General features: G+C 49.4%; 1 protein-coding gene across 2 annotated transcripts in view; it reads right to left on the bottom strand.

The window, feature by feature from the left end:
* The window catches only part of RNF40 (ring finger protein 40), a 1,006,396-nt gene that overhangs the window by 47,753 nt on the left and 932,969 nt on the right, over positions 1–25,674 (bottom strand). For both annotated transcript variants that reach the window (XM_069651635.1, XM_069651636.1), the window contains exon 19: positions 12,896–12,997. In XM_069651635.1, the coding sequence (XP_069507736.1) occupies positions 12,896–12,997 (102 nt within the window). The remainder of the gene's footprint in view (positions 1–12,895; positions 12,998–25,674) is intronic.

The raw sequence follows: 25,674 nt of genomic DNA, 5'->3' as shown, positions 1-25,674 counted from the left end.
CTCGAAGCCAGGCAGTCCTTCTCATGTCCATGGCGATACGGATGGCACGGCCTGAGGTGTCTATATGTGCCACAATAGACTCCATGATATCTTGAGCATCCATCTTTGCTTCCGACAGCCCCGCCTTGAAGCGCGCCTGACTTTGCACCAAAATTTCTGAAGCAAGTCTGCTATTTCCTGCCAAAGCCTTTAACAGTTGTGAGCATAGCGTCCGCATTAGACTGACAAAGGTACAGTGAGGCGTTGGAATAGACCTTTCCGTATGCCTCCAGGATCTTCTCCTCCTTGCCTAGTAGCACCGAGGACGAGGTAGCCGAGGAAGACTGCGGCTTGGAATAGATTGAGGCTGCGGAAATCACGAAGAGTGAGGTTAAGGGTGTGCAAACAGCAACAGTGGGTCACCCTCCAATTGCGTGTACTTGGCGTCAAGGCGGCGGTTGGTGGGCTGTGCTGAATGGGGTTTGACCCATCCCCCCCTTTGGCCAAGGCGACAACTTGCTTCTGCATCGGAATCCCTATTCTCGCCATGGGGCGTAGAGTGAGGACCTCAGCCAGGACTCCCGCCTCTGGTTGTTCAACCTTGGGTTGTGGAAGCCCCAAGTATTCAGCGAGACCTGCGAGCCGTTCATGGAATGCCTTGGCCGAAGACGGAGTGTCGGGGACCTCCTCCTCATCAGTGTCCACCAGGGTGTCCTGCTGGTCTGGAACAGGTGGAGGCGTACTGGGCACCGCAGGCTGAGGTGTGGTGACCGAAGCCAGAGGCTACTGTGGAGGCTGGTATGGAACCGCCTGGGGTGCAGGAGGCAGATGAGCCGTAACTGAGGAGGCCTCAGGCACTGGAGTCATAGGAGGAATTACCATGGGCGCAGGTGGCGGGACAGGAGGTAACATGTCCATGATCACATCCCAAAGGATTGTTGCCATCCAAGGGGATCTCATAAGCGTGAGGAATTTCTCCAAAAAACATTTGTCCGGTAGTAGGGTGTAGCCCCTTGGGTGGACACTCAGTAAAAGAATCCTGCCGTCCCTCAGCGACGTCACCGACAGGATCTAGTGACCCCTCTGACTGGCGGCCGGTAGCTGAAGTAGCCTCAGTACTTGTGCTGGTGTTAGAATTTCAACGGTCCCTCCCGCTCTGACGTTCGCTTGGGAAGGAGTTGCCCTTGCGGGTGGTAGATGAAACTAGTGGGCCTATCTTGGGCCTCGACTTGTGCTTGACGAAGTCCTTCAAGTCCTCTGGAGGCGATCATTGAAAGAGCTCTCTCCACCAAGCTAAACAATTCTTCACAGCGCACGGTGTACAACCTTCCCAGCTGTGATCAGGACCAAGGCAACGGAGGCAAGTGGGGTCGGACGTAGGGAAGAGCCCTTCGCAGGCTGGACACCTGCTGAAGCCCAAAGACATCGACATGCGCCGGGGAGGAGTGTGAGGCCAGAGCACAGAGTACCTGATTAAAGACTAAAGACAAAAGACATTATCCGGGGAAGAGCGCATGGAATTACAAGGCCGAAGCCAAACCCAGGAGTGCTGGTGAAAGCAGTCCGCTACCATCGACACAGAAAAGAGGACTGGGAGTGGCGCCGGTGGGTGGAGTGAGGGGAGCGCAGGCTCCTCGGGTCACGCGCCTCTAAATTCAAAGGGGAAGAAGATTTTTTCTGGTGAAAAAGCTTCTGTCTCCCCTCCTTAGCAAGGTACGCCCATAATAACTGAATAAAACTGCGGTAGAGGAGTTCCATTTCTTTAGAAATAATCAATTGTGGCATAGCATCCTGACGAAGACAATTATTGTTGCGATTGAAGAACTGAGAAAATATTCTTTATGTGAAGAGGATGATTAAGAGTCTTACTCTTGCTCAAGGAAGAGAAAGAACCTACTATTTTCTTTGTTGAATCACTGGAGTGTTGGAAATTTCTGTTTAAGTTAGAGTCACAAAGAACTGTGTTGGAACTTCGTAATAAACCAGGATTTCCATGTTTCTTTTTGCAACTGTGGAGCAGAATCCTGCTTGAATCTGGGGAAGGGGAATTCACCCAGATAAGGAGAGACTGTTGTGATATTACAAATTCAATTTATATTTTTGTTGCCTTTGAGCTGCCATGCATAACCTTATTGAATTGCTGTATGTATAAATGTGAGGAACAGATCTTTTGTTAGAGTGTTCCCGTTAGTCGCTTTTAGCAGGGAAATCCTTGTTAGGGTAGGAATAGTGAGGCGTTTATCCAGCCTTTGAAGTTAATAAAATGTTATGTTTTGAAAAACCTTCACTAAGTTGTCTGCATCACATTTCTGACCCCTCAAAGTAAGTAGACCCTATTGCTAGTAAATCATGTTACTTTTTCAGTTTCAGGAATAATAGAATTATACCAACAATGTTATGAGTAAGAACCTGGCCGCTTAGATAAGTTATTCTGTTTCAGGAATAATTAAAGGTACTCCTTGCAAAGTTACTCCCCATACCTCCATAGAGGAATCCGTAGAGATAGTACACGCCGGATGTAGTTGCCTGAAAGGTCTGCGCCCCCCTGAAGTTGGTATCCTGTCTCCACCATAACAGGTCTGGTAAGAGGTCCGCTGGGATGGAGACTGCTGCATCCGGGGAGCCTGTCATTTGGTTCCATGAGGTGCAGCTGTGCTCGCTTCATCCTGAGCCTGGTGAAGGGAATTGCCAGGATACATGCTGTCATAATCCCCAGCAGGTGTTGGTACCACCAGGACAACGTAGTTGATCTACTTAGGAAATGGCCCGTAGTCGCTTTGATGGCAGCCATCTTCGCATCCGTGTGAAAAATCCTGTTGCTTGGTATCCCACAACAACCGGAGGAAGACCAAGTTGTGCGGGCTGTAGTTGAGATTTCTTGCGGTTGATGAAAAATCTCAGATTGTGTAGGGCCTCCATAAGCCTGAAGGCCGATTGCCAAACCCCCTTGGGCGATTCCGCCCTGACCAACCAGTCGTTGAGATATAGATATAGATAGTGGCCTTCCGATCTGAGCAAGCCCGCCACAGCATTCATTAACCTTGTGAACACGCGTGGGGCCGAGATGAGCCCGAACGGCAGTACCTTGTACTGAAAATGTAGCCCCATCACTCTGAACCTCAGGAACGAGTGGTGGGGTTGCCGGACAGGGACTTGTAAGTATGCATTATTCAAGTCTAGGGAGCACGTCTAGTCTCCCCCCACAGAGAGACTCCGCTATCAGGGCTGGCATAACCATCTTGAATTTTGGGCTGGGTAGGGAGAGGTTCAGGAAGGACAGATCCCAAACCACTCGCAGGCCAGTCTGGTTTTTTTCTCCACCGCAAAAATCCACGAGTGAAACCCTGAACCTCGTTAAGGTAAGGCAGAGGGGGGAGGGGTGGTGGACTTCCTCCACTGAACCAGTGAGCAGATCTCTGCGAAGAGTGTTGGTGTCCCGATTTGAGGGAGGGGAGGAGAAAGGCGGTTTGGCAGGGACGAGGAGACGGAACCCGGACGAAACCACAGAAAGGATCCAGGGCAGCCAGGACTGAGTGTGGAGAGCAAGCCTGCCCCCAAGTGGAGAACTGTGCACCTTGATCCTGAGATACGTTGCCACCACCACCATCAGCTTGGTGAATCCCCTCGGGGCGGAGGTCAATCCGAACGGCAGGACCCGAAACTGAAAATGCGAGTCGCCAACCCCGAACCTCAGGTACTTCCTGTGCTTTGGATGAATCGGCACATGAAAGTAAGCATCCTTGAGGGCTAGAGACACCAACCATCCTGAAGTTGAAGGGCCTGGAAGACTTGAGAAAGAGTTACCATCTTGAACTTGTCCTTCTTGAGGAGCTTGTTCAACCAACGCAAGTCCATGATGGGTCACAATCCCCAGTCTTTTTTCGGGATCAAAAAATAAGGGGAATACCATCCCTTGTTCCTCTCCGCTACAGGCACCAGTTCTATGGCGCCTTTCTCCAGCAAGGATAGAATTTCCTGCGCAAGGGGCGGATCTGGACGCTTCAAAGAGCTTCCCCGGTGGATTGCCATGAGGCCTTTGCCGGAAGGGAAGACGGTAGCCATGGGCTATGATCTCCAGAACCCACACATCCAAAGTATTGGTCCGCCATTCTCCAAGCTGCTATGCAAGTCTGCCCCCAGCCGGCGAACCATGGGCCTCATGACTGAGCGGACGCGGCAGTGCCTGAGGGCAAAGAGGCAACTGCCCGAGGGGCTTTGGCACCCCGAGTACCTTGCTTTCCACCCCTGGTACTCCTACGGTGGCCCCTTTGACTGGCAGCTCCTCTCGATCTACTAAAGGAAGAATAGTACCGAAACGAACCTCCCCTCCAAACCCGATTCAACGGACTTGCACATGGCATCCTTGCCATCTCGCACGAGGGCTAGAAAACCATCCCATTCGGGAATATGCTCAGCCTCCAAAGATACACAGTTCCACAGAGTGTGAGTCAATCTCGCTAAGGCACAAGTGGAGTTGGCCGCCTTCAACGCCATACCCCCAGCCAAAAATACCTTCCTCGCCCAACCATCAAAGCGCTTATCGTCCCCATCAGGAGGGATGGTAGGGTACGCAGCCTGCTTTGAAGAGGCCGTAGCCGCCTGCACCACCAAACTCTCCGGTGTAGGGTGCGTCGATAAGTAGCGGGGGTCACCACTGGATGGGCGGTATTTCTTCGGAAGCGACTTATTAGTAGCCGGTAGACTCTCAGAGCAGTCCAAGCCGCTGCCACCCTTCTTTGCAGAGCCATGTGCCCCAGGTTCAGGTTGGCCAAACTCCACCTCCGGAGAGGTGTCAAGGCCACTGGCGTCATGCAATGACTGACGGAGTTCCTCCAACTGACTATGCCCAGATAAAAGATCATCAGGAGGCACAACCATCTCCTCCTCAGACAGTTCCTCAACCTCTGAAATGTCTTGTAAAGGTTGGAAAAATTCCAATCTTGGTGGAGGAACAGAAAGGGCTCAAAAACAGGCCTCACAGACTTACTGAGAGCCTTCCTCGCAGTTTCCACAGCCCTCAGGGCCACCTCTGGCAAATCCTCCACCAACGGCGTCGAGGGTGCCGAGGGAATCGGCATCGACATCGACCGAGACACTGACGACTTCGACAACTTCTTCGAGGCCGGAGCACCGAGAGTGTCCTTCGACGGCCACGATGCCGATTGCGTCGACGCCTTCTTCAAAGGCTTCACAGGTTCCGACTGTCTCAATGGCGTCGAGGACCTGGGTCTGGCACGGCTATGGCGATCTCCCTTGTCCGAGCGGGACCTCGACAGCTCCCGATGCTCACACCTACCGCCCGAGCCCAAAGGCGCGCGAGTGGTGGATCGAGCCTGTTCCCTGCCAGCTTCTTTCGAAGGCGCGGACGGAACTGTGCCTTGAGATTCGAAAATCGCCATCATCTGCAGGCGGAATGCATCCCATTCAGCCGGCGACGAAGACTTGCTGGGACAAGTCAACCGTCTGACGGAGTCCTCGTCCAACGAGGAAGGCGACTATTACGCTCACCTGGTATCCACGGGGACGCCACCCAGCCCTGGTAAAATGATCCCGGACCCTTGCTAATGCCTCTGGTTAAAAATGGGTCTGCAATATAGGAGAGCTGGATTCAATACCAGATTGTCTTTATGTTTTCCCACCTCTCTTGGCCTAAACTCCTTCCTCCCCCTTGTGCCTTCTCCTCACCTTAATATTGTAAAAAAGTGGATTCTCCGTCCTGCTCCTGGTAGCAGGGGCGCATAGATGTGGGGGGCGAGCAGCGACCAAGTTACTTCACTGGTTGAAGCCCACCCGTGGGAATTCAGGCCTGCTGCGACTCCGTAGGTTTGCTGCTTTACAGTCTTTATATGCAGTTCTTATGTTCCTCTTAGTTCGAATAATAATGTCTTGCTTCTTTCCGTTTAGGTATGGAAAGGTATTTTGGTGTTGTCATGCAGTTTGAAGATGAGCATGGGCCGGTAGGTGTGCGCTATGCTGTCCGGCGAGTAATGCGCGATGCGCTATTTCGCCTTTTGTATTGCTATCCTGTGTCTTTTCTCTCCTTGCAGGTTGCAATGTTCCTCGCCGAGTGCCATAATGTTCCAGCGATGATACTGACCAGGAGAGGACTACTCAGGTAAGAATTGTGTGGCTTTCTTCGTTCGGGAGTAAACGTGAGTAAACACTTACTAATGCGGTCTTTCTTTCTCCTCTTTCCAGGTTATTGTATTCCAGGATGCATGAAGTGCCGGATGATGGAGTTCGTACCTTCTGGTGAGTGGAACTGAAGTCGGTGATGGATTGAAGACAGGATACTGTTCCAGGTAAGTTTCGTAGTGTTCTTTCTCTCTCTGCAGGTCCTTGGTTTCTGGTAAGCTAGCATCAAAGAACTCGACACGGTGAGCGTTACGCTGCCCACAGCAGAATAACGCAAAGCATGTTCTGCTGTTTGGGTGCGGTTTAAATAGTCTCAGGTAAAGTAGTCAAGGTAAAATAGTCCCAGGACACCCACACCCAAAGTAGTCCAGGTAAAGTAGCCCGTGGCCTGCCACACCCAAAAGACTAGACCGCATAGCTCAGTTCCTTGTAACTGAGCTATGTGTGTACCTCCATGTTGGCTGAACCCCTCCACGTTAAATAGTCCCAAGTAAATAGTCCCATTATAATGTTAGTCTTCATGATGGTTATGAGCCTGGCGCCAAAGGCGCCAGGACTGACTGCAAGAGAGTCTTGGATGAGGTTTTAAGGCCTTTGACCTGGCCCTAACTGGAAGGCTGACTTGCCAGTGAGGGCCAGGGGTAAGGGTCATGACAGCGAACGGTGACGGTGCTTCCTAGAATGACTCGACGAGGCAGAGGAATGGTGGGAACCACTCCTAGACCGAGACCCCCTGGATTTTCACCAACGCAGAGAGTCGCCCCTCGAGTCATCGGTCGAATGCCCAGTGGACTTCGATTTATGGGGCTTAGACACCCTACCTACCTTCAATTTCTTCTTACGCTCCAGAAAGGCCTTAGACGTCGTGGACTGGCAGTCGTCGTCGGTGGCGTGGTTTTCACCGAGGCACCAGAGGCAGATATCGTGCGAGTCCGTGATGGACATTTTCGAACCGCAGTCCTGACACTTTTTAAAGCCCGACTTCGGGGTCGTATAAGATGAAGACATTGTTCGAAGAGAAGGATCGAGCGCGCTGAGATTCCGAAGCAAACACGGAGGCTACAGGCGCTGTGCGTCCTATATATAACATCCGGTGACGTCGACCCTCGACGGAGCACCTCAAGGGACAACGGATCGACGCAGGCGCACTCTGCCGAAAAATGTTCTGAAGCAGCACGGCTGCGGACATTACCTGTCATAGATGTGGAATGCGTCCGAGGAAACAATCCCCTCGAAATATGATTACACTACCAACCTAACAACTAAGCACTTTGCAACATATGTATCTTATTCTGCTTTCAGAAATAATACAGTTACACCCATATTACTTTTAAGAATAGTGGAACACAATTTAAAGGTAAGCAATATATTATTAATTACTTTTCAGAATTGCACTATGCACTTCAAAGAGGAGTAAGAACTCAGTATTACACATTTAGAATGACAGTAAGCTATACAAGGTAAGTGAACCCCTACTGGAAATAAACCCTCTCACATTCAGTTTCAGAAATATGTAGGCACACCAACTTGACTTTTTAGAAGAGTGGAACACAATTCAAAAGGTAAGTTAGTACTTTTGTATACCTTTCAGAATGGCAGTAAGCAATTCACAGGTAAGACCTTTGTAACACTTTATAACATTCTGTTTTGGGAATATACAGTTACAAAACTAACACATAGCAAGTATGCACTTTGTAGCACTTTGAGACAGAGGCCTTATACTTTAGGAGTCTTTCCCTACTCTCGGGCATGAGTGTTGTTCTCAAAGGCAGAAGGGGGACATTGGTGGCAGGATAGGTCAGGATAAGGCAGAACTGTAGGACAGTCATAGTTCCAGAGGATTTCTCGTCGGACAAGTAACAGACTGAGTTTACTGGAAGTGTTCAGGGACGGGGCGAATGGTATGGGCAAACTCCCAATTACAAGAATCACCACCCTAACCACACAAGAGTGGCACAAGACTTTAGGTAAGTATTACCCTCAACCACACTGTACCTCAGCAGTTAAGAATGGCTTGCAGATGGACGCCTTCATGGTGCAGCAACACAAGACCTGGTCTCTGGATTCTTGGTTATGGTGTTGACAGAAAGGACACTGGATAGGAACTTGCAGCAGCAGTCGACAGAAAAGGCTCCCAACAAAGGATCCCATCTGTGCTTCTCGTGGCCATGCAGATTTGGTGCCCTTTTCCAAGGTACCAGATGTGGAACAGTCGTCCGATTGATTTGCATTGCTCTCTGGGTCCAGAACTCGGGTGAGGGGATTTCAATGAGCAGAATCATGCGTCTGGATGTCTAACAGGAGTCCACCAAAGTTTCAGCATGATTAGTTCACAGGAAGATGTTGCAGAGCACTCAGCTTCGAGGTCCCAGGGCACTGGCGGTTTGCAGCCCAGGAAGGTCACAGCTTGTCGTGGGAGGGCTCGATTTGTTGGTCTTCTTAAGACTGATGCATCCTACCAGTCTAAGGGCCGGAGTCATCTTCGGACTCCTCTGTTGCATGGAAGAATGGGTCAGCACAGGCAGCGGTTACACAGCAGGCATCTCCGGTCACTGGAATCAACTGCAGCCATCTTCTCTACTTCTTCCTCATTGGATTCAGCTCTAGTGGTCAACGTGTCTTCAGCTTCCAGATCCAGGCCATTTACCAGGAACCCAGCCAGCCAATCAGCACACATGCTACATTCAAACCTTGGGGGCGGCTGACTCACAGTTAGTACTGGTTCCAGGCAAGCATGCCAGAAGACAAAGGGCTGCAGAGTTGTGCACTCTTCCCTGGTTTCCTGTCTTCACAGACAACTCTGGAGCCTCAGCGGGCTACACAAAAGGTTCCCGCCGAAGACAAAAATCAAACCAGCACCAAGAAAGGACAAGCACATTAAAAATGGCAAAAATAGAAGCCACAAATCTAGATGAATGGTGACCCTTCTGTGCATGACCGTGGCTGGGTTGACAGCCTGTCAAAATTGCACAAAAGTCGTTAGAACAAGTCAAGTGCCACCAGCCATAATTGTAAGCTTGTCACCCCTCAGAACTCCACATTAGGTGGGGTGTGCTGATCTCACAATATAAAATGCAGAGATGATACAAATCTCTCTACCCTTGAGAGCATGTGTTCTGCAAGGTTAGTAAGTAACTGTAACAGAAAGGCTACAGTGAGAAAGGGGATACTATGCATCTCCTCAGCTGTTCACATAAGGTGGGGCGTGCTGATCTCATAATGGGGATTGTAGAAAGGATAAAAAGTATCCTTCTAGCCTTAGGAACAGTAGTTCATACAAGGAATCTAAGAGAAAATAAAAGGGAGAGCACAAGGGGCATCCCAGCAACACTGCACAGAAAGTGCTGTATGCTGCAATAGGAAAATGCAGGTGCCCAAAAAAGTTTTAGTAAAGTATAATTCCAAAAATAAAGTATGGAGAGTCATAAAACGAACACCCGTAAAAGAAAGGGTGTGGGAGGAAAACATTTCCCCCTCACTCCGGAGAAAAATAAGTCCAGAAGAAAATTCTGGGGGTCTCACACGTGAGGGAGATTTATAATACATATGAACATCTAACCTAACAGAAAAAAGGGAAACAGTTTCCCAGTACTGATAGTCTGAAGGACTGATCAGTTTCTCCATAACAAAATGAGCAAAAGGCCAGAGGAGTAAAGCTGCTTTTCATCTTTAGTAGTGACCTAGACATTATGACGTCCCAGATAGTTGGCTGCCCTTCTTTCATCACAGGAACCCGTATGTTCCAACTTTGATAATATAACCATACTAACTACAGGCTTTGTCCCATTAAATCCTATCAGGGGATACTTTCTTAACATACAAAAAGCTCCATTAGTGATTGACCTTTGTTGAACATTTGAACAAGAGCTAGGATTGCACTTATGAAGAAAATCGCTCAAATATCATGTTGGTGTGTTATTATTTGAATGCTATGGTACATTACTTCTGTTTTTCTTCTACGTTAAATTGCACATTTGTTTTGGCAAAGTATACCAATGTAATATTTTAACGTATTGCTGGTGTCCTTTGGACATTAGTACTTTTTTCTATCTATACCTTTGTGTTTACTAACTTTCTGGTTTCGACTTCATATGTAAAGCCTTAGAGCGCCGTCATGCTTAGCATGTGAAAGTTTGACCTAACTTTAAGGGCTAGCCCTGCATACTACTAGTTTCACTTTCTGCACCTCAATTGTGGTACTCCGAAGAAAACACCCAACAATGGGTTTGCCTACAGTAGAGGGACTTCGAGTGGCTTCAGGCTACACATACTTTTAAAACTGTTTGACATTTGATGAAGTAGGATTATACAAAGTTTGTTGTTAGGCAAAGTTTGTATGCAGTACCCTCTGGGAACACTACAAACAACTATGACTACAGGTATAGGCAACCCAACCTTTGGTATAAGCTTGTACTACACAGTTTTGGTAGCACGTTGAGCAGCCAGGCTTATCTCAAGAGGGGAAATGTGAGAATGGAGTTGCACAAAGATTCCCAGTTACAGGTATTCAAATAAACTCTTATACTCAAGGTTTTTTGCATAAACAATAAATAATGTATTTATCAGTCAGTTATAAAGCCTTCTTCAGAAGGGAGCAATTTAAACAGTAACACTCAAATACACTTCAATACTGTACACTCCTAATTTCTGAATCAGACAAGACCCTTTTGGGATAGCCCACAGACACAACCTACACCCACAGGTGACTTCAGTAACAAGGGTACTGGGGACATTAATATCTTACTGTTGGCATTCAGAATATTCTTAAACCGTAAGTAAAAGGCAAAAGTTATTAGAACACAAGAAATGTACAAATGTTCCTAAGCAGGTCAGATACTTTCAGATGGCACTTAGAAGAGTCAATCAATTCAATAGGCTAAGCCAAAGTCAATAGGCCAAAGTCTTTATATAGGATGCAGAACTTCAGGTAAGCAAATGGAAAAGTCTTTGCACAAGTTCTTAGGAGTCTTTGATCAAAATAAGAACCAAACGTAGGGCCACAAGCGGATTAGACTTGCGAGTTGCCGAAGTTACAAGCACTTCCACCGTAAGAGGTAAGTTCTCTTAGGCTAGTTTACAGTACCTTAGCAAAGAAGAAAAAGAGGCAGCTGAAGACTTCTGTTCCTGTACAGCTCTGCAGATCTCACTGTTCAAGGGCCTCAGTCGTGGGGACAAGAGGGAGGCCATTGGGGGACCCCTACACTGTACTGTCACCGTCAAAGCTGGCAACCGGCAAACTTTACTTTCAGTGGCTGTTTCGCATTTCAGCTCCTTGCAGTACAGCAAATAGCAATAAGCGCAGTTCCTGGCTGTCAAGGTAGACTTTCCTCACATCTGAGGTCCCGCACTCAACTGAGGGGGGTAAGGCTTAGTCAGTCCTGCTTCATGGGAGTCCGGAGGATCTTCCAAAAGCTTTAGGCCAGCTTACAAGCAACGCACACAATCTGGTGTCCCTCTCCCTGGCTCTACGGTTTCCTGCTGCAACTCTGAGGAAATTCAACCAGTTCCGAGATGGGTGTCCAGTTGGCTTACTTGGGAGTTGATTGGTCCCACCAACTCAAAGGGAGAAGTCGTTTAGGGCTTCTCTGTCGATGCGAACTTGGCGATTCGGACCTGCAGCAGGGCTTCACCGGGCAAACCAACGGTCCAGGAGTTGCAGCAGCCGTCCTCTTCAAGCTCTTCTTTGGTTCCTTCGTCCAGTGGTCAACTCTGCCTTCCAAGCCAAGAGACTCGCCTTTTATTTAGTTCTCTCCCTTTCATTCCAGCCTAGCTGCCACTCATCCACCAGAGTGGCTGTCCTTGCCGGACAGTCAGCCAGCCAATCGTCCCAGAGTTCATTCGGGGGCTCCTAGGAGATGAAGTACAGGGAGTTTCGGGCCTCTCCCTCACTTCCTGCCTACCCCAGACCCTCTGGAGCCATAGGTGGGTTTCACTCCTGAAGCCCGCGAAGGCGAATGAACAAAGAGACCAAACAGTTTGGCGCGCAGAGGAAAAACTCTAGAAGGACCTTTTCACAAACACCTAGTGAAAAAAGAAGACTGGGCACCATTTTAAGAACTATGGCTAGACGCCATTTTGAAAAAGATGGCTCCGCGGTTAACGTTACCGGGTCCACGAACGGTCGCGGTAAATGCAAACCTTGGTAGTTCAAAATGAAACCACTGCCACCAGACAGTCAAAGGAGGAAAGGGTAACATAGAAGATGTTACATGAGCATTTAGACACAGGAGATACTAAGTAACCCCTCCAGCACTCTATTATAAGATAGGGTGTGCTGGGTCTAGCAAGTACAATGCTAAGGCGAGTCAATTTCACTCTACTGCTCTGGGAAACAGTAGTTTATCCCAGAGAAGGTATTTAAACCTTGGGAAATCTAAAAAACTCCCATGTGCCATTACACTGTAAGTGCTAGGTGACACAATTGTAAAAGATGATGCCTACAGAGTTTGTTAGACTCCATAACCAGAAAGAAACAGGTAAAATTCACACAAAAATACATGAGTGTGGGAAAAAGGCTCACACTCTCTTCAGGTTAAAAAAAATCAAGTCCTCAAAATCCAGTAAAGTTGCTGGGGGTCTAAGGTAGAGGGAATTAGCACATTTTTGAGAATTCTCCCTAACACTTGTGACTAAAATGATTCTATGGTGAATGCTCAACCTATGTGATGTAAAGTACACACCTCCTCAGGAGTCACTACAATGGATGTCTCAACCAACTCAGCTAAATGTACAGACCAACATGTGTCCCTCCTAGAGAGGCGTACAGCAGAGCCAGCCTTACCTTGTACTCTTTGATTTCTTCCTGCAGTATCTCGTCAGCATCAGCATAGACTTCCACTTTTTTCTGCTTTTCCAACTTTCGCCTGATCCGGGAAATGTCCTCCTAGAAGAGAGAAGAGAGGAAGATCATCAAGCAATGGCCAGAGAATGGAGAAGGGTCAGCAGGTACTGGACACAAAAGGTGGTATTTCCAGACACTAACAAATGCCAGGATTAAAATCAACAAAGGATATGACAGTAAATGGATCAATAAATATTGGCCTCAAGAAGGATGAAAGTGGTACCAAGCAAATGGTATGCTGCTCATCTGGCTGTGACAGCACAACAAGAGAGAAATCAGCAAGTAGGCATCTGACCGGGAAGGGGGCAGGAAGCTGCATGGCCGTGAACAGTGGGGGCACAAGGTGCATAAACCTGATAGGGTAGGGATCAGCAGTTATGAATGAGTATGGGCAGGCAATCCGCAGACAAACCAGAAAAGGGAGGCAGGAACCAGAAAGGGAAGCAATCAGCAGGCAGCACCAGAAAGGTACCAGTAAGGTACATGGAATAGGTCAAAATGACTGTATCCAAAATTACAGACCCCAACAAAAGACCTAAAACGCATACCACAAAAAGTTCGAACTACCAAAAGTTTGAACTTTGTGTTTTTTTTTTTTTGGTTGGTGAGGTCGGTAAAAAAATAAACACAAAGGCTGCGGGGGTGTCACCCGCAACCTAGCGCTCACTATACTGTATAGTGAGCGGGGGTTGTGGGGACACCCTTGCAGCTGACCTGCTGAAAATAAAAAAGCTGGTGGGCTGCGGGGGTGTCCCCCGCAACACCCCGTTCACTATGCTATACAGTATAGTAAGCGGGGGTTGCAGGAGACACCCCCGCAGCTCACCCGGTCAAAAAAAATAAGAACAAAAAAAAGCGGCGCCGGTTCCCTATCATGGAAGTGAAAGGGAACTGGCGCTGCAGGGACATAGCGCGTTGGAAGGAAAGGTAAGCAGAGGGGTGGAGGGGGTGTTGGGGATATGGTTGTGTGTTTGGGGTTGTTTTAAAATAAATGGATGTCCGCATGGGAAATTTAAGAACATTTTAGTATTGCGTTCATTTCCCATGCAGACATTTCCGTCGTGGGTTAAAAACTTGCGGAGAAAAAAAAATGTTTTTCAAAAATCACACAGATTCAGGTACACAGGCATGGCTTGTTTTTGTTTAAAATCACATGCTTTTTGCATAGGCCACCATCTGGTGGCTGGTGCAGAGCATTAGAGTTTATTCTTCCCAAAGAGAAAAGGTAGTCAACCAAAGCCAGTGATGCAACATTAGCCCTACCCTAGGCCCACAGATGATATCTTTTCTGAGGGACACCCACATGTGGCAGCACACAGAATAGAATGTACATATTCTGTAGCTACCATGTGGGGAAAATGAGTGGGCACAAGCTAATCTAACCACAAAGAAGCCACAGGAAGACTCTTACTGATAAGTAAGGCCTGTCTTCTGAGATTTGTGAATCAGTCAATGCTTAGTCTCAGGAGAGTAAGTGAGGTTAGGGGCCCTCAATGAGTTCACACAATACAATTAGTCCTATATAAAAATACAGTCATTTATTTAGACCTTTGGAACACAGAAAAGAAGCTAGCAGGTTTAATATCATACAATAAATAATATCATACAATAAATAATATCATACAATAAAATACAAACATATACAATCACCAGTATTGTTAATTTATTATGCTTCATCAAATAACTCGACCAAGCAATGGAGGTAAGTGGTGCAGATGCAGTAAATAATGGGAACCAGCTACAAGTACAATATCCTAACTTTAGAAGTCCAAACCCCAAGATAAATGGGGCGGTGTGACCAAAGGTCAGATGGTCGAACACAATGTTTCTCACAAGTACGAGTACTCAGTAAAAAGGATGCAATGTGCTTGTGTTTGTGATCATTTTCAAACTATTAAAAAGTTCTACAACCATTCAACCAAGGATAGGTAAGTTCTCTCCTTTCTTCTAGACCCAAAGATAACCCCAAGGGCAGGATATCCGACACAGGTCCGACGAGCCCTGCCCAGTGAGGCTATGTGGGTTAGCCTGCTGTGCAAACATTCCGCCTCTGGGTGCCGGAAAGCGGGACTTCACAGGGAGACACTTCCCTCATGGGGACAAGAACTCCCATTTTGTGATGAACATCCCAAATCTTCTTGCCCTGTAGGCCATGAAGTCTATAAACTCTTCTGAGAAACACCCTGAAAGCACTTCTGTATGCTATTGTAAAACTCCTTCCTTTCTTCCTGCAAATATTGATACCACCAATATCAGGAATACTAAAATGGTCATACAGTATTCTCTAAAGTCATCTTCCAGGAATACTGTGAAGAATATTGATGGAGTTATACAAACTACTCCTTTGGCAAGTAATAATAGTTACTCACCGTAGTGACTAAGGTACTCTTAGTCACTAGTCCCCTTTTCATCCACACAGCATGGGCGTCACTCGCTAGGGAAGGGAGACGGAACCTTTTTCACCAGAAAAAAACCTTCCTCTTTAAATTTAGAGGCACACGAGGCGCGACCTTGGGAGCATGCGCTCCTCTGACTCCGCCTACCGGCGCCACTCCTCAGTCCCCATTGACGTGTCAACAATATTTAACATTGCCCAATGAGACCAGAATTATGAGGGGGGGGGGGGGGTGGATGGTGGGACGTATGGAGGAAAGGGGACTATGGACTAAGAGGATGTTAGTCACTACGGTGAGTAACTATTAATTACTCTTAAGTCCCGTCCCCTTTCCTCCATACTGCATGGGTGAATACAACTGAATGTATGTCGCACACTCCCAAAAAGCCCCAGCCCCCACCTCCTCCCAAGCCCTTGCCTCCTTACCCTTTATGCGGTCCGGGTCTGGGTGCTCGCGGCTCCTCTCCTCTCGGCCCGCAACGAGGCCTCGCCCATGTTGGCGCTCCTGGCGCTTCCGTCCTCGCGGGTCTTGGGGCCTGCCATGGCGCCTGCTGGAGCGCGGGGGCACCCTCAGGTTCCGCAGGAACTCCAGGACGCCGGCACACAGCAACCATGGGTCACGTGAACCGATTAGCAGTCACATGACCCGGAAGAAAATGAAGATGGTCACGTGACGGGTGGACAGTCACGTGACCCGGAAATACGAATAAAACAGCATCAATCCACCCATCCAGCACTTCTCAGCTGTTTTTGTGGCAGCTAGTGGCGTTTCTTGGAACTTCGTTTTGACTTCACAGATTTTTGGACTTTGCTTGGTGTACCTGGACTGCAATTGGATCAACCCTTGCTTGTAACTTTCTGGAACTGGTTTTTGACCTTTTGGAACTCAGCTGGACATCTACCTGGATTACCCTTTTGGATTTGTTTACCTAGGATTGAAACCTTGTGCTTTGACTATCAAGCATTGTGACTTTTGGATTCTTCTTGGCATACCTTCTGATTACCTACTTTCTCCTCTGCCCTCTCCCCCGAGATTGGAACTATTAGGTCCCACGTCAGCACCGGTCATCTCTGGGGTAAGAATCATTTTCAGTCCATTTCCTTTTTTATAGTGATATTACTGTATTTGTATCTAACCCCTGCCTTCTCTTTCTGCCATCCGGGACCCGGCGCATCCTGTTCCTACCCCACCCCTGCGGCCCCAATAACCGATCAGCGAGTGATATTACTCATCTCCGATTGGTGCTTGGGGACGGAGGCACTATAATCTTTGTGGACGCAAAGGTGTAACAGACTGAGAAGCCTCTCCACAGGATTATGGAAGCCTCCACCGCGGACCCGGTGGCTGCCCTTGTCCAATCCATTACTGTTCTGAGAGCTGACATGACGGCCGCTATTGCAGCCATCCATCAGCGATTAGATACGATCCAGAGTGAAAGGCATGCTCTACCTCCCGACGAGGATTTCGGGGACGCCCCATCCCAGCCGGATCTCCCCCGCGGCGCTTTCCAACCCGGCCCCGCTCTATGTACCCACACCTTTTCCATTAGCTGCCCCAGAGAAATTCCAAGGTGACCCTCGAAAGTTTCGGACCTTCCTGAATCAATGTAAGCTACACTTTTTCTGTCGCCCCCAGGCTTTCCCCGACTCTACCACCAAGGCAGCCTTCACATTGTCCCACTTACCAGGTATTGCTGCTACTTGGGCCAATCCATTGTTAGAAAACGATAGTCCTGTGTTATATTATTTTGACAGGTTAGTCACAGAGATGACAAGGGTGTTTGATACACGACACAAGGCCCAAACACGTGATCTAGAACTCCTTGAGTTAGTACAGGGGAAAGCCACCCTCATTGAATACATAACACGATTCAATCAGCTATCAGTAGAGACAGCCTGGCCGGAGGAAAAGAAAGCAGTTGGTTTTTTATAAGGGGCTAAGCGATCATATGAAAGACGCCCTTGCTGTTCCTTCTCTCCCTACACAATATCCTGAACTGGTGGATTTGGTGTTACAAGTGGACGCCAGACATTCCGAAAGAAGGACGGAATCCAAAAGGTTCAATCCTTCTTTCTCCTCCCACCATACTGCATCTGAACCATCCAGTGAACCCATGCAAATCGGGGGAGTACGTAGACCCATATCCCCTACCGAGAGGGAAAGGCATAGGCAAGCCAATGCCTGCTTTTACTGTGGCTTGAATGGTCATTTTGTTAAAGAATGCCCCAGACGGCCCAAACCGCGACCCTCGGGTTTTCTGAAGGCTCGTCCCTAGAACAGGTGGCACGGACGAGCCTACCCATACAAATCACTATGCCCCCTTCATTATCACCGGCCACGCAACCACTCTCCCTCTCCGCTGTCCTGATCGCTGCTGATAACATCAAACATCAGGTACAATTGGTCATCGACTCTGGAGCCACGGGTAATAATGTTGACATTTCACTTGCAGCATCCTTGAACCTGCCATTACAGAACAAACCAAAACCCAAACCAGTACAGGCCGTGGATGGGTCCCCTTTACTTTCTATTTCCATCACACAACACATGGCACCCGTGACCCTTCTCATGCAAGAGACACATCAAGAAGTACTCACTTTTGATCTGATCACTACACCACAATTTGGTCTGATCCTTGGCATCCCATGGCTGTGCACACACAATCCTGTAGTCGATTGGTCCCAAGGCATTGTGTTCTTCGAATCAATCTATTGCCAAGAACATTGCCTCACTCCTCCTGACCCGACCACACCTGCCCAAGTACTAGGTGCTATAGCTCAGATGTCCTTACATGACCCTCAACAGATGGAGACTTACACCTTAGAACACATTGTAGGTCTTGTTACTACCAAAATACCTCCTGAATATCATGAATGTTTGGAGGGGTTTGACAAAAGAGCATCCGAGCTTCTGCCCCCTCACAGATCTTACGATTGCCCTATAGACCTGGTCCCTGGGGCTACCGTACCATGCGGACAAATCTACTCTCTCTCTCCACCAGAGGATGCTGTTTTGAGAGAGTACATACACCAGTCCCTCCAAGTCGGACACATTCAACCATCTCAATCCCCTGCTGCGAGTCCGATATTCTTCGTCCCAAAGAAAGGAGGAGACCTTCGCCCCTGTATTGATTATCGTTGCCTCAACTATGTCACAGTTAGGACCGTTATCCCATTCCGCTCATCACTCCATTACTAGATCGCCTAGCCAACGCAACGATTTTCACCAAACTTGACCTACGTGGTGCATATAACCTCAGTTGTTTTTGTGGCGGCTAGTGGCGTTTCTTGGAACTTCGTTTTGACTTCATGGATTTTTGGACTTTGCTTGGTGTACCTGGACTGCAATTGGATCAACCCTTGCTTGTAACTTTCTGGAACTGGTTTTTGACCTTTTGGAACTCTGCTGGACTTCTACATGGATTACCCTTTTGGATTTGTTTACCTAGGATTGAAACCTTGTGCTTTGACTATCAAGTATTGTGACTTTTGGATTCTTCTTGGCATTCCTGCCAATTACCTACTTTCTCCGCTGCCCTCTCCCCCGAGGTTGGAACTATTAGGTCCCACGTCAGCACCGGTCATCTCTGGGGTAGTAATCATTTACAGTCCATTTCCTTTTTTATAGTGATACTACTTTATTTGTATCTAACCCCTGCCTTCTCTTTCAGCCATCTGGGAACCAGTGCATCCTCTTCCTACCTCCCCCTGCGGCCCCAATAACTGACCAGCGAGTGATATTACTCATCTCCGATTGGTGCTTGGGGATGGAGGCACTATAATCTTCGTGGACAAAGGTGTAACAATGTAGCCCCAGGGTGGAGAGGAGACCCGCCTTAAGAAAACGGATTCCTGGGAACCGCCTGTCCGAAAGCCGCAACTGACTTAAAGCCGGCGTCCAAACAGTAATGCTTACAGAAAGCCGAAGGGGTTGCTGCCCTGCTGATGACCTGCCACAGAACCTGCCCTTGGAATGCAATGGCTGTGGCCTTGGCTCTGACAGCGTGGGCGTGCATGTTAGCCGGCAGTGGCTTGTGCTGCCCCTTGCAGGGCTCCTTGATTGCCAAAACCATCCACTGTGCTATCAAGGCCTTGAATGCCTGATAACCAGGCCTTGAGCCCCCCCCCCCACCCACCGCCCCAAAGGTGACAAACAGTGCGTCCGACTTGCGGAAGCCCTTGGTCCTGTCCAGATAGAATTTCAGAGCGCATCTGATATCCAGACAGTGCAAGACCCTCTGAGCCGCGTCCTTCGGGTCCTTCGGGTCAGCAAAAAACATAGGTAAAACTCCTTGTTCACATGCAGAGGGTACCTTAGGTAGGAACGCAGGGTGTGTTCCCAGGACCACCTTATCCCTGTGACAAGTAGTATAGGGTTCGGAGGTCACCAGAACCTGGATCTTGTTGACTCTGCGATCAGAGTTGAGGCCCACTAACAAAGCTGTCTTAATGGATGTCCCCAGACTCCATTGGCTCGAAGGGCTTGTGTGCCAAAGCACCCAGCACTGCATTGAGGTCCCACACGGGGTTTGGTCTTTTGTTGGGCGGGTAGAGACTGGAGAGGCCCACCAAAAGTCTCTTGACTATCGGGTTGGAAGAGGAGAAGACCTCCTCCTCCGAATTTCTCTAGGCCCCTATGGTTGCCAAATAGGTGCAGCATGTGTCCACCTGCACGCCTGAGTGAGCAAGGTGTGCAGAGAAGGAGAGCACATCATTCAGCGTGCACCTAAGGGGGTCAATCTCTTTAGAGTCCACCCAGTGACAGAACCTAGTCCATTTACTCTTGTACTGGCTCCTGGTAGCCTTGCTCCTAGCACCCTGATTGATTTCTAGGTTAGCTGGTGATCGACTTCAGCGTGACCTGCTCAGGAACCATGCTGAGAGGTCTAACTTCTGTGGGGTGGGGTGGATGGCCCTGCCCCCCTGCTGTGACAGAAGATGAGCTGGGCCCATCGGAAAGTGAATGGGTGGTCTAGCCGAGAGGCTGAGAAGCTCCGAGAACCACTGTCTCGCCAGCCACCACGGAGCTATCAAGATGATGCTAAGGTGACAAAATTCCTTTATCTTGCAGATCACCCTGTGGACCAGGGGTGTGGGAGGGAAGACCAACACTGTCATGCCGTTCCACTGTATCTGGAATGTGTTGCCCAGGGAGCCGGGTCTCTGCCCCTGCCAGGACGCAAACTGCTGGCACTTCCTGTTGTCCCAGGAAACAAAGAGATCCACTTGAGGATGCCCCAATCTGGTGAAGATCTCCAGCAGAACCTGATTGTTCAATTGCCACCTCGTAATTGTCCGCTCCCAGTGTGCTGAGTCTGTCCGCCTCCAAATTGGACTCCACCAGCAGGTGGACGGCCGTGAGGTAGATTATGTTCTCCTCGCTGGGAGTCTGGGATTTCTTCCACAGCCTGGGTCTCGACGAGCGCCCAACTTCCGCCAACAGAATTGATGTCCCAATCTGTGGGAGTGGAGGGGAGGAGGAGAAGGTATAGGTAGGCGGTAACCCGTGGATACTACATAGAGGATTCAGGCGTCCACGAAGTTCTGACACCAAAACTGTGCATGAAGGGCAAGCCTGCACCCCATTGGAGACACGTGGACCCGAAGGTACGCACCATGCCTTATTTCCCTCTGAAGCTGCGGAGGAGGGGGACTGAAAAAAGCACTTGCTCCCCCCCGCCCCCTTTGCTGTTTGCGCCAGTGTTGACTCTGTGAATGGTCAGGCTGCCTGGACCTTCGTTCTTAGAAGCCGCAGAACCCTACCAACGTCCGCCCCTTGTCAGAGCGTTGATGCGACCAGGTGTACCCCTGGGCTGACGTTGTGTCGGGGTCTTCTTGCTCGTCTGTGTCCACCAGGGCGTCCGGCTGGTCTGCAGCGGCTGGAGGAGTGCTGGGCAGCGAGGGCTGTTGTGGGGAACCCGGAGCCGGAGGCTGGTATGGAACCACCTGAACTGTGGGAGGCAGGGCAGCCGGAATCGAAGGAGCCGGCATGGGCAGCAGGGGCTGCAACGGGGCATGTGGGAGGAATTACTATTGGCGCAGGCAGAGGGGCCGGAGGGAGCATGTCCCTGATCACATCCCTAAGGATGGACCCTATTTGAGGTGATCTCATGAGCGCGAGGAACTTTTCAAAGAACCTGTCCTCGCAGGCCGGTGGAGTGGCTGGTGATATTGACGGGGTACACAGTGGCTGCTGGGGCCGGTGAGTACTCCGTCTAGCTGGTTGCGGGGTAAACCTGCTCTGTGCTGCAGAAGGATAAACTGTAGGACACGTACCTGGTTGACACCATTGCTACCTTGAAACTAGTTCTCCCACCTGCTCTGTTCCTCGGGGCGGTATTGGACAAGCAGACATCTTGTCTGGTGCGACGGCCATCTTGTCGAGCTGCATGCCACGTGCCAAAGTTGTGGTGCTTGGCTCACTTGGCCCAGCCTCCTCCAGGACTCTTGCGATGGAGCATGAGACCTACCCTGCACCTCAGGCCGAGGCCTGGTAGATGTGTGGCCATTGGCAGTATCCCCGGTAGTGCAGCATGCAGGCGCTCCCTCTGACATGTTGCCGGTACAAGGGCATAGCCCCTCGGGTGTACACCCGGTAAAAGAACCTTGCAGTCCCTCAGCACTGTTTCAAGAAGGATCTAAAGACCCCTTGGCCTGGCGGCCAGTAGCTAAATTAGCCTCAGTACCAGTGCTGGTGTGAGAACCTCAGAGGTTCCTCCCGTCAGGGCCTTTCCTTGGAAAGGAGTGGCCCATGTGGCCGCCCTGCCACGGAACGTGCCTCTGGAATGCGACTGCCGTGGCCTTGGCTCTGATAGCGTGGGCATGCATGCTTGCCGGAAGCGGTTTGTGCTGCCCCTCATAGGCCTCCATGATGGCCAAAACCATCCATCTTGACGAAGGTGACAAAGAGAGCATCAGATTTGCAGAAGCTATTGGTTCTATCCAGGTAGAATTTTAGAGCGTCCTTCGGGTCTGCAAAAAAAGGGGATAGCACTATCTCCTCATTTAGATGGAACAAAGACTACTTTAGGCAAGAACGCAGTATGCGTTCTAAGGACCACCGTGTCCCTGTGAAAGGTAGTGCAAGGGTCGGAAGCCACAAGAGCTTGGATCTCGCTGACAGCGTGCAGATGTAAGAACCAGCAAGAGGGCTGTCTTAATGGTGAGCAGCCTGATGTTGAGGTCCTACACAGGGTGTGCCATCTTGATAGGCGGGTAGGAGCCTGGTGAGTCCCGCAAAATGCCTTTTAACCACCGGGTTGGAGGATGGGAAAACTTCCTCCGATGAGTTCCGGTAGGCTCCGATGGCCGCCAGATAGGTGCGGCAGGTGTCTATTTGCACCCCTCAGTGGGCGAGGTGTGCAGAGAAGGATAGCACATCGTCCAACCTGCAAGTAAGAGGATCGACCCCCTTAGATTCAGCCCAGTGGCAAAACCTAGACCACTTGCTTTTGTACTGGCTCCTAGTAGCATCGCTCCTAGCACCCTGTATGATGTCTAGGTTAGCCTGCGAAAGACGAAGATGCTTCGATAGTACATGAACGGGTCCCGATGGAAGGTGAATCGGAGGCTGATCTGACAGGCTGAGCTGCTCTGAGAACCATGGTCTGGCCGACCGCCACAGAGCTATCAGAATGATACTGAGGTGTTGGGACTCCCTTATCCTGCAGATCACGCCGTGTACCAGGGGAGTGGGAGGAAATGCATATGCTTTCATGCTGTTCCACTGTAACGCGTCGCCCAGGGAGCCTAGGCCCTGTCCCTGCCAGGACGCAAACTGAGGGCACTTCCTGTTGTACCAGGTGGCGAAGAGATCCACCTGGGGATGCCCCCATCTGTTGAAGATCCTCTGAAGGACCTGATAGTTCAATTGCCATTTATAATTGTATGCACCCAGCCTGATGAGCCTGTCCACCTCCAGGTCCGACTCCCCCGGGAGGTGGATAGCCCTCAAGTAAACATTGTTCTCCAGAGCCCACTCTCAAATGCTGACTGCCAGACTTCATAGGGGAGGGGGAGGGGGAGGAGACCTGGGGCCACCCTGCTTGTTGATGTAATACATGCTGGTGGAGTTATCCGTTTGAATGAGGATCATTGTACCACTGATAAGCGGCAGGAAGGCTTTGCGATCGAGCCAGATCGCCTTTAGCTCTAGCCAATTGATATGGGCCTCCTGTTCCTGAAGGGACCAAACCCCATGGCCACTGTGGTTGACCAGGGTAGCCGCCCAGCCCTCCATGGACGAATCCGTGGTGATGGTAAGCTGCAGTGCTGATTGCCGGAAGGGTCTGTCTAACCTCAGGTTGCAGTCCATGCTCCACTAGATCAGGTCCTGGTGGAGAAAAGGAGGAATGCTCACGAGTTCCGCCTGAGAACCCCACTCCTGACTCCATGATGCTGCTAAGTGCAGCTGTAATCTTCTCATTTTGAGCTTTGTGTATGACGTCGCGATGATACCCAAGAGGTGCTAGTACCACCATGCTGAGATCAGCTCTCTGCTGAGAAAATTACCTGTGGCCCTCTTGATGGCTGTGATCTTGCCCGCGGAGGGAAAAACTATCTCGGAGCTTGTGTCCCAGATGAGGCCCAGGAAAAGCAGACTCTGCGTCGGCTGCAGCTGTTATTTCTTGAGATCGATGGAGAATCCCAAATCGTGTAACGTGTTCATGAGGGCGGAGGTGTGACAGACAGCCTTCAGGCATCTCGCCCCGATGAGCCAGTCGTCTAGGTATGGATAGACATGGTGACCTTGGGCCCTGAGAAGGGCTGCCACTGCATTCATAAGCCTGGTAAAGGGGGCTGAATTGAGGCCAAAGGGTAGAACCTTGTATTGGAAATGGAAGCCCATGTTCCTGAACCTCAGGAAGGACTGATGAGGCTGCCAAATTGGGACGTGTAGGTATGCGTCCTTCAGATCCAGGGAGCACATCCAGTCTCCCTTGCACAGTGCCTCTGCAATAAGCGCTGGGGTAACCATCTTGAACTTTTGAAGAGGGAGGGAAAGGCTCAGGATGCAAAGGTCCAACGCAACTCTCAGGCCAGCCTGGCTCTTCTTGTGTATGGCAAAAATTCTGGAGTAGAAGCCCCTACCCTGCTAGGAGGCTGGGACTCTTTCCACTGCCTGGCTCTCCACGAGCGATCGAATTTCCTCCAACAGAGTTGTCCCAATCTATGGGAGTGACAGGGGAGGAGAGAGAAGAGGGAGGAACCGGTAGAACCCTTTGAATTTAGATGCAAGCGGGGGCGCCGCCTTGGGAGCATGCCCTCCCCTGACTCCGCTCACCAGCGCCACTCCTCAGTCCCCTTTGAAGCGTCGACAATATTACCATTGTCTAATGACACAGGTTTTATTAAGGGGGAGGATAGTGGGACGTATGGAGGAAAGGGGAATATGAACTAGGAGAACGTTAGTCACTGCGGTGAGTAACATATAATTACTCCTACGGCCCATCCCATTTCCTCCTTACTGTATGGGCGATTACAACTGAATGTAGCCCCAGGGTGGAGAGGTTGAAAGGTGGCTCAATTTACAGGGGTACCTCTTAAGTATACACGTACCACTAATCATGCTCACACCAGATTAAAGTTCACCCCTATAGGGAATTAAGGCCAGGAGTCTTTATCTTGCCAGCATAACAAGTTTAATATTTACAGAAGGGGGGCAAAGAACTCTGCTCCCTGAACGGCATTCTGTCCCTCACCGTTCCAAGCTCCTGCAGACTGGTGCCAAGCAGGAGCCTTATATACTGTTTAACTTGGTTACTGGATACTGGCATGGCTCCGTCCAAAACTGTCCTTCCCTTACAAGGGATGCTGCAGTCTTCCTTCCTGCATTGCCGGGTTTCCGTTTAGGGCAAACTACTTAGCATACTGCTAGCCTATGCAAGAATACATTGTAGCTACTGTATCATCATTTTGCTATATTATAAACATTTATATATAAACACATATTCCAGTCATACTCTCCATACTTCACTCAATATACTTCTATTTTATCTGGTCCAGTTATTCGCCTTAAAAGCTTATTTTCCCATAATGTTGCATGTTGTGCATTGAGCATGTACACTCCCATATTCTCTTGATGGACAGGAAACAGCTGCTCAGCCATTTTGTGTGCTCTGCCAGAGCTAGCATCAGTGATGCAACACTGCATTCTCTGCGATTCATTTTTAGCGCAGGCCACATTCCTTTTGGCACAGAGCCTACTTCTGTCATGCGTTCAGATTTTAAAACTACATAAAATAACTTTTTTTTTTGTTACTTGTGTATAATCAAAGGAAATGATTTTTACAAGGATGAGTCAACGCAGAACTCACCACGTATA

The sequence above is a fragment of the Ambystoma mexicanum genome, chromosome 3p (assembly GCF_040938575.1).
Source record: "Ambystoma mexicanum isolate Mex_15411 chromosome 3p, UKY_AmexF1_1, whole genome shotgun sequence".
Taxonomy (NCBI): Eukaryota; Metazoa; Chordata; class Amphibia; order Caudata; family Ambystomatidae; genus Ambystoma; species Ambystoma mexicanum.
Note: the sequence above shows the minus strand (reverse complement) of the source record. Positions and strands in the feature narration are given on the sequence as shown.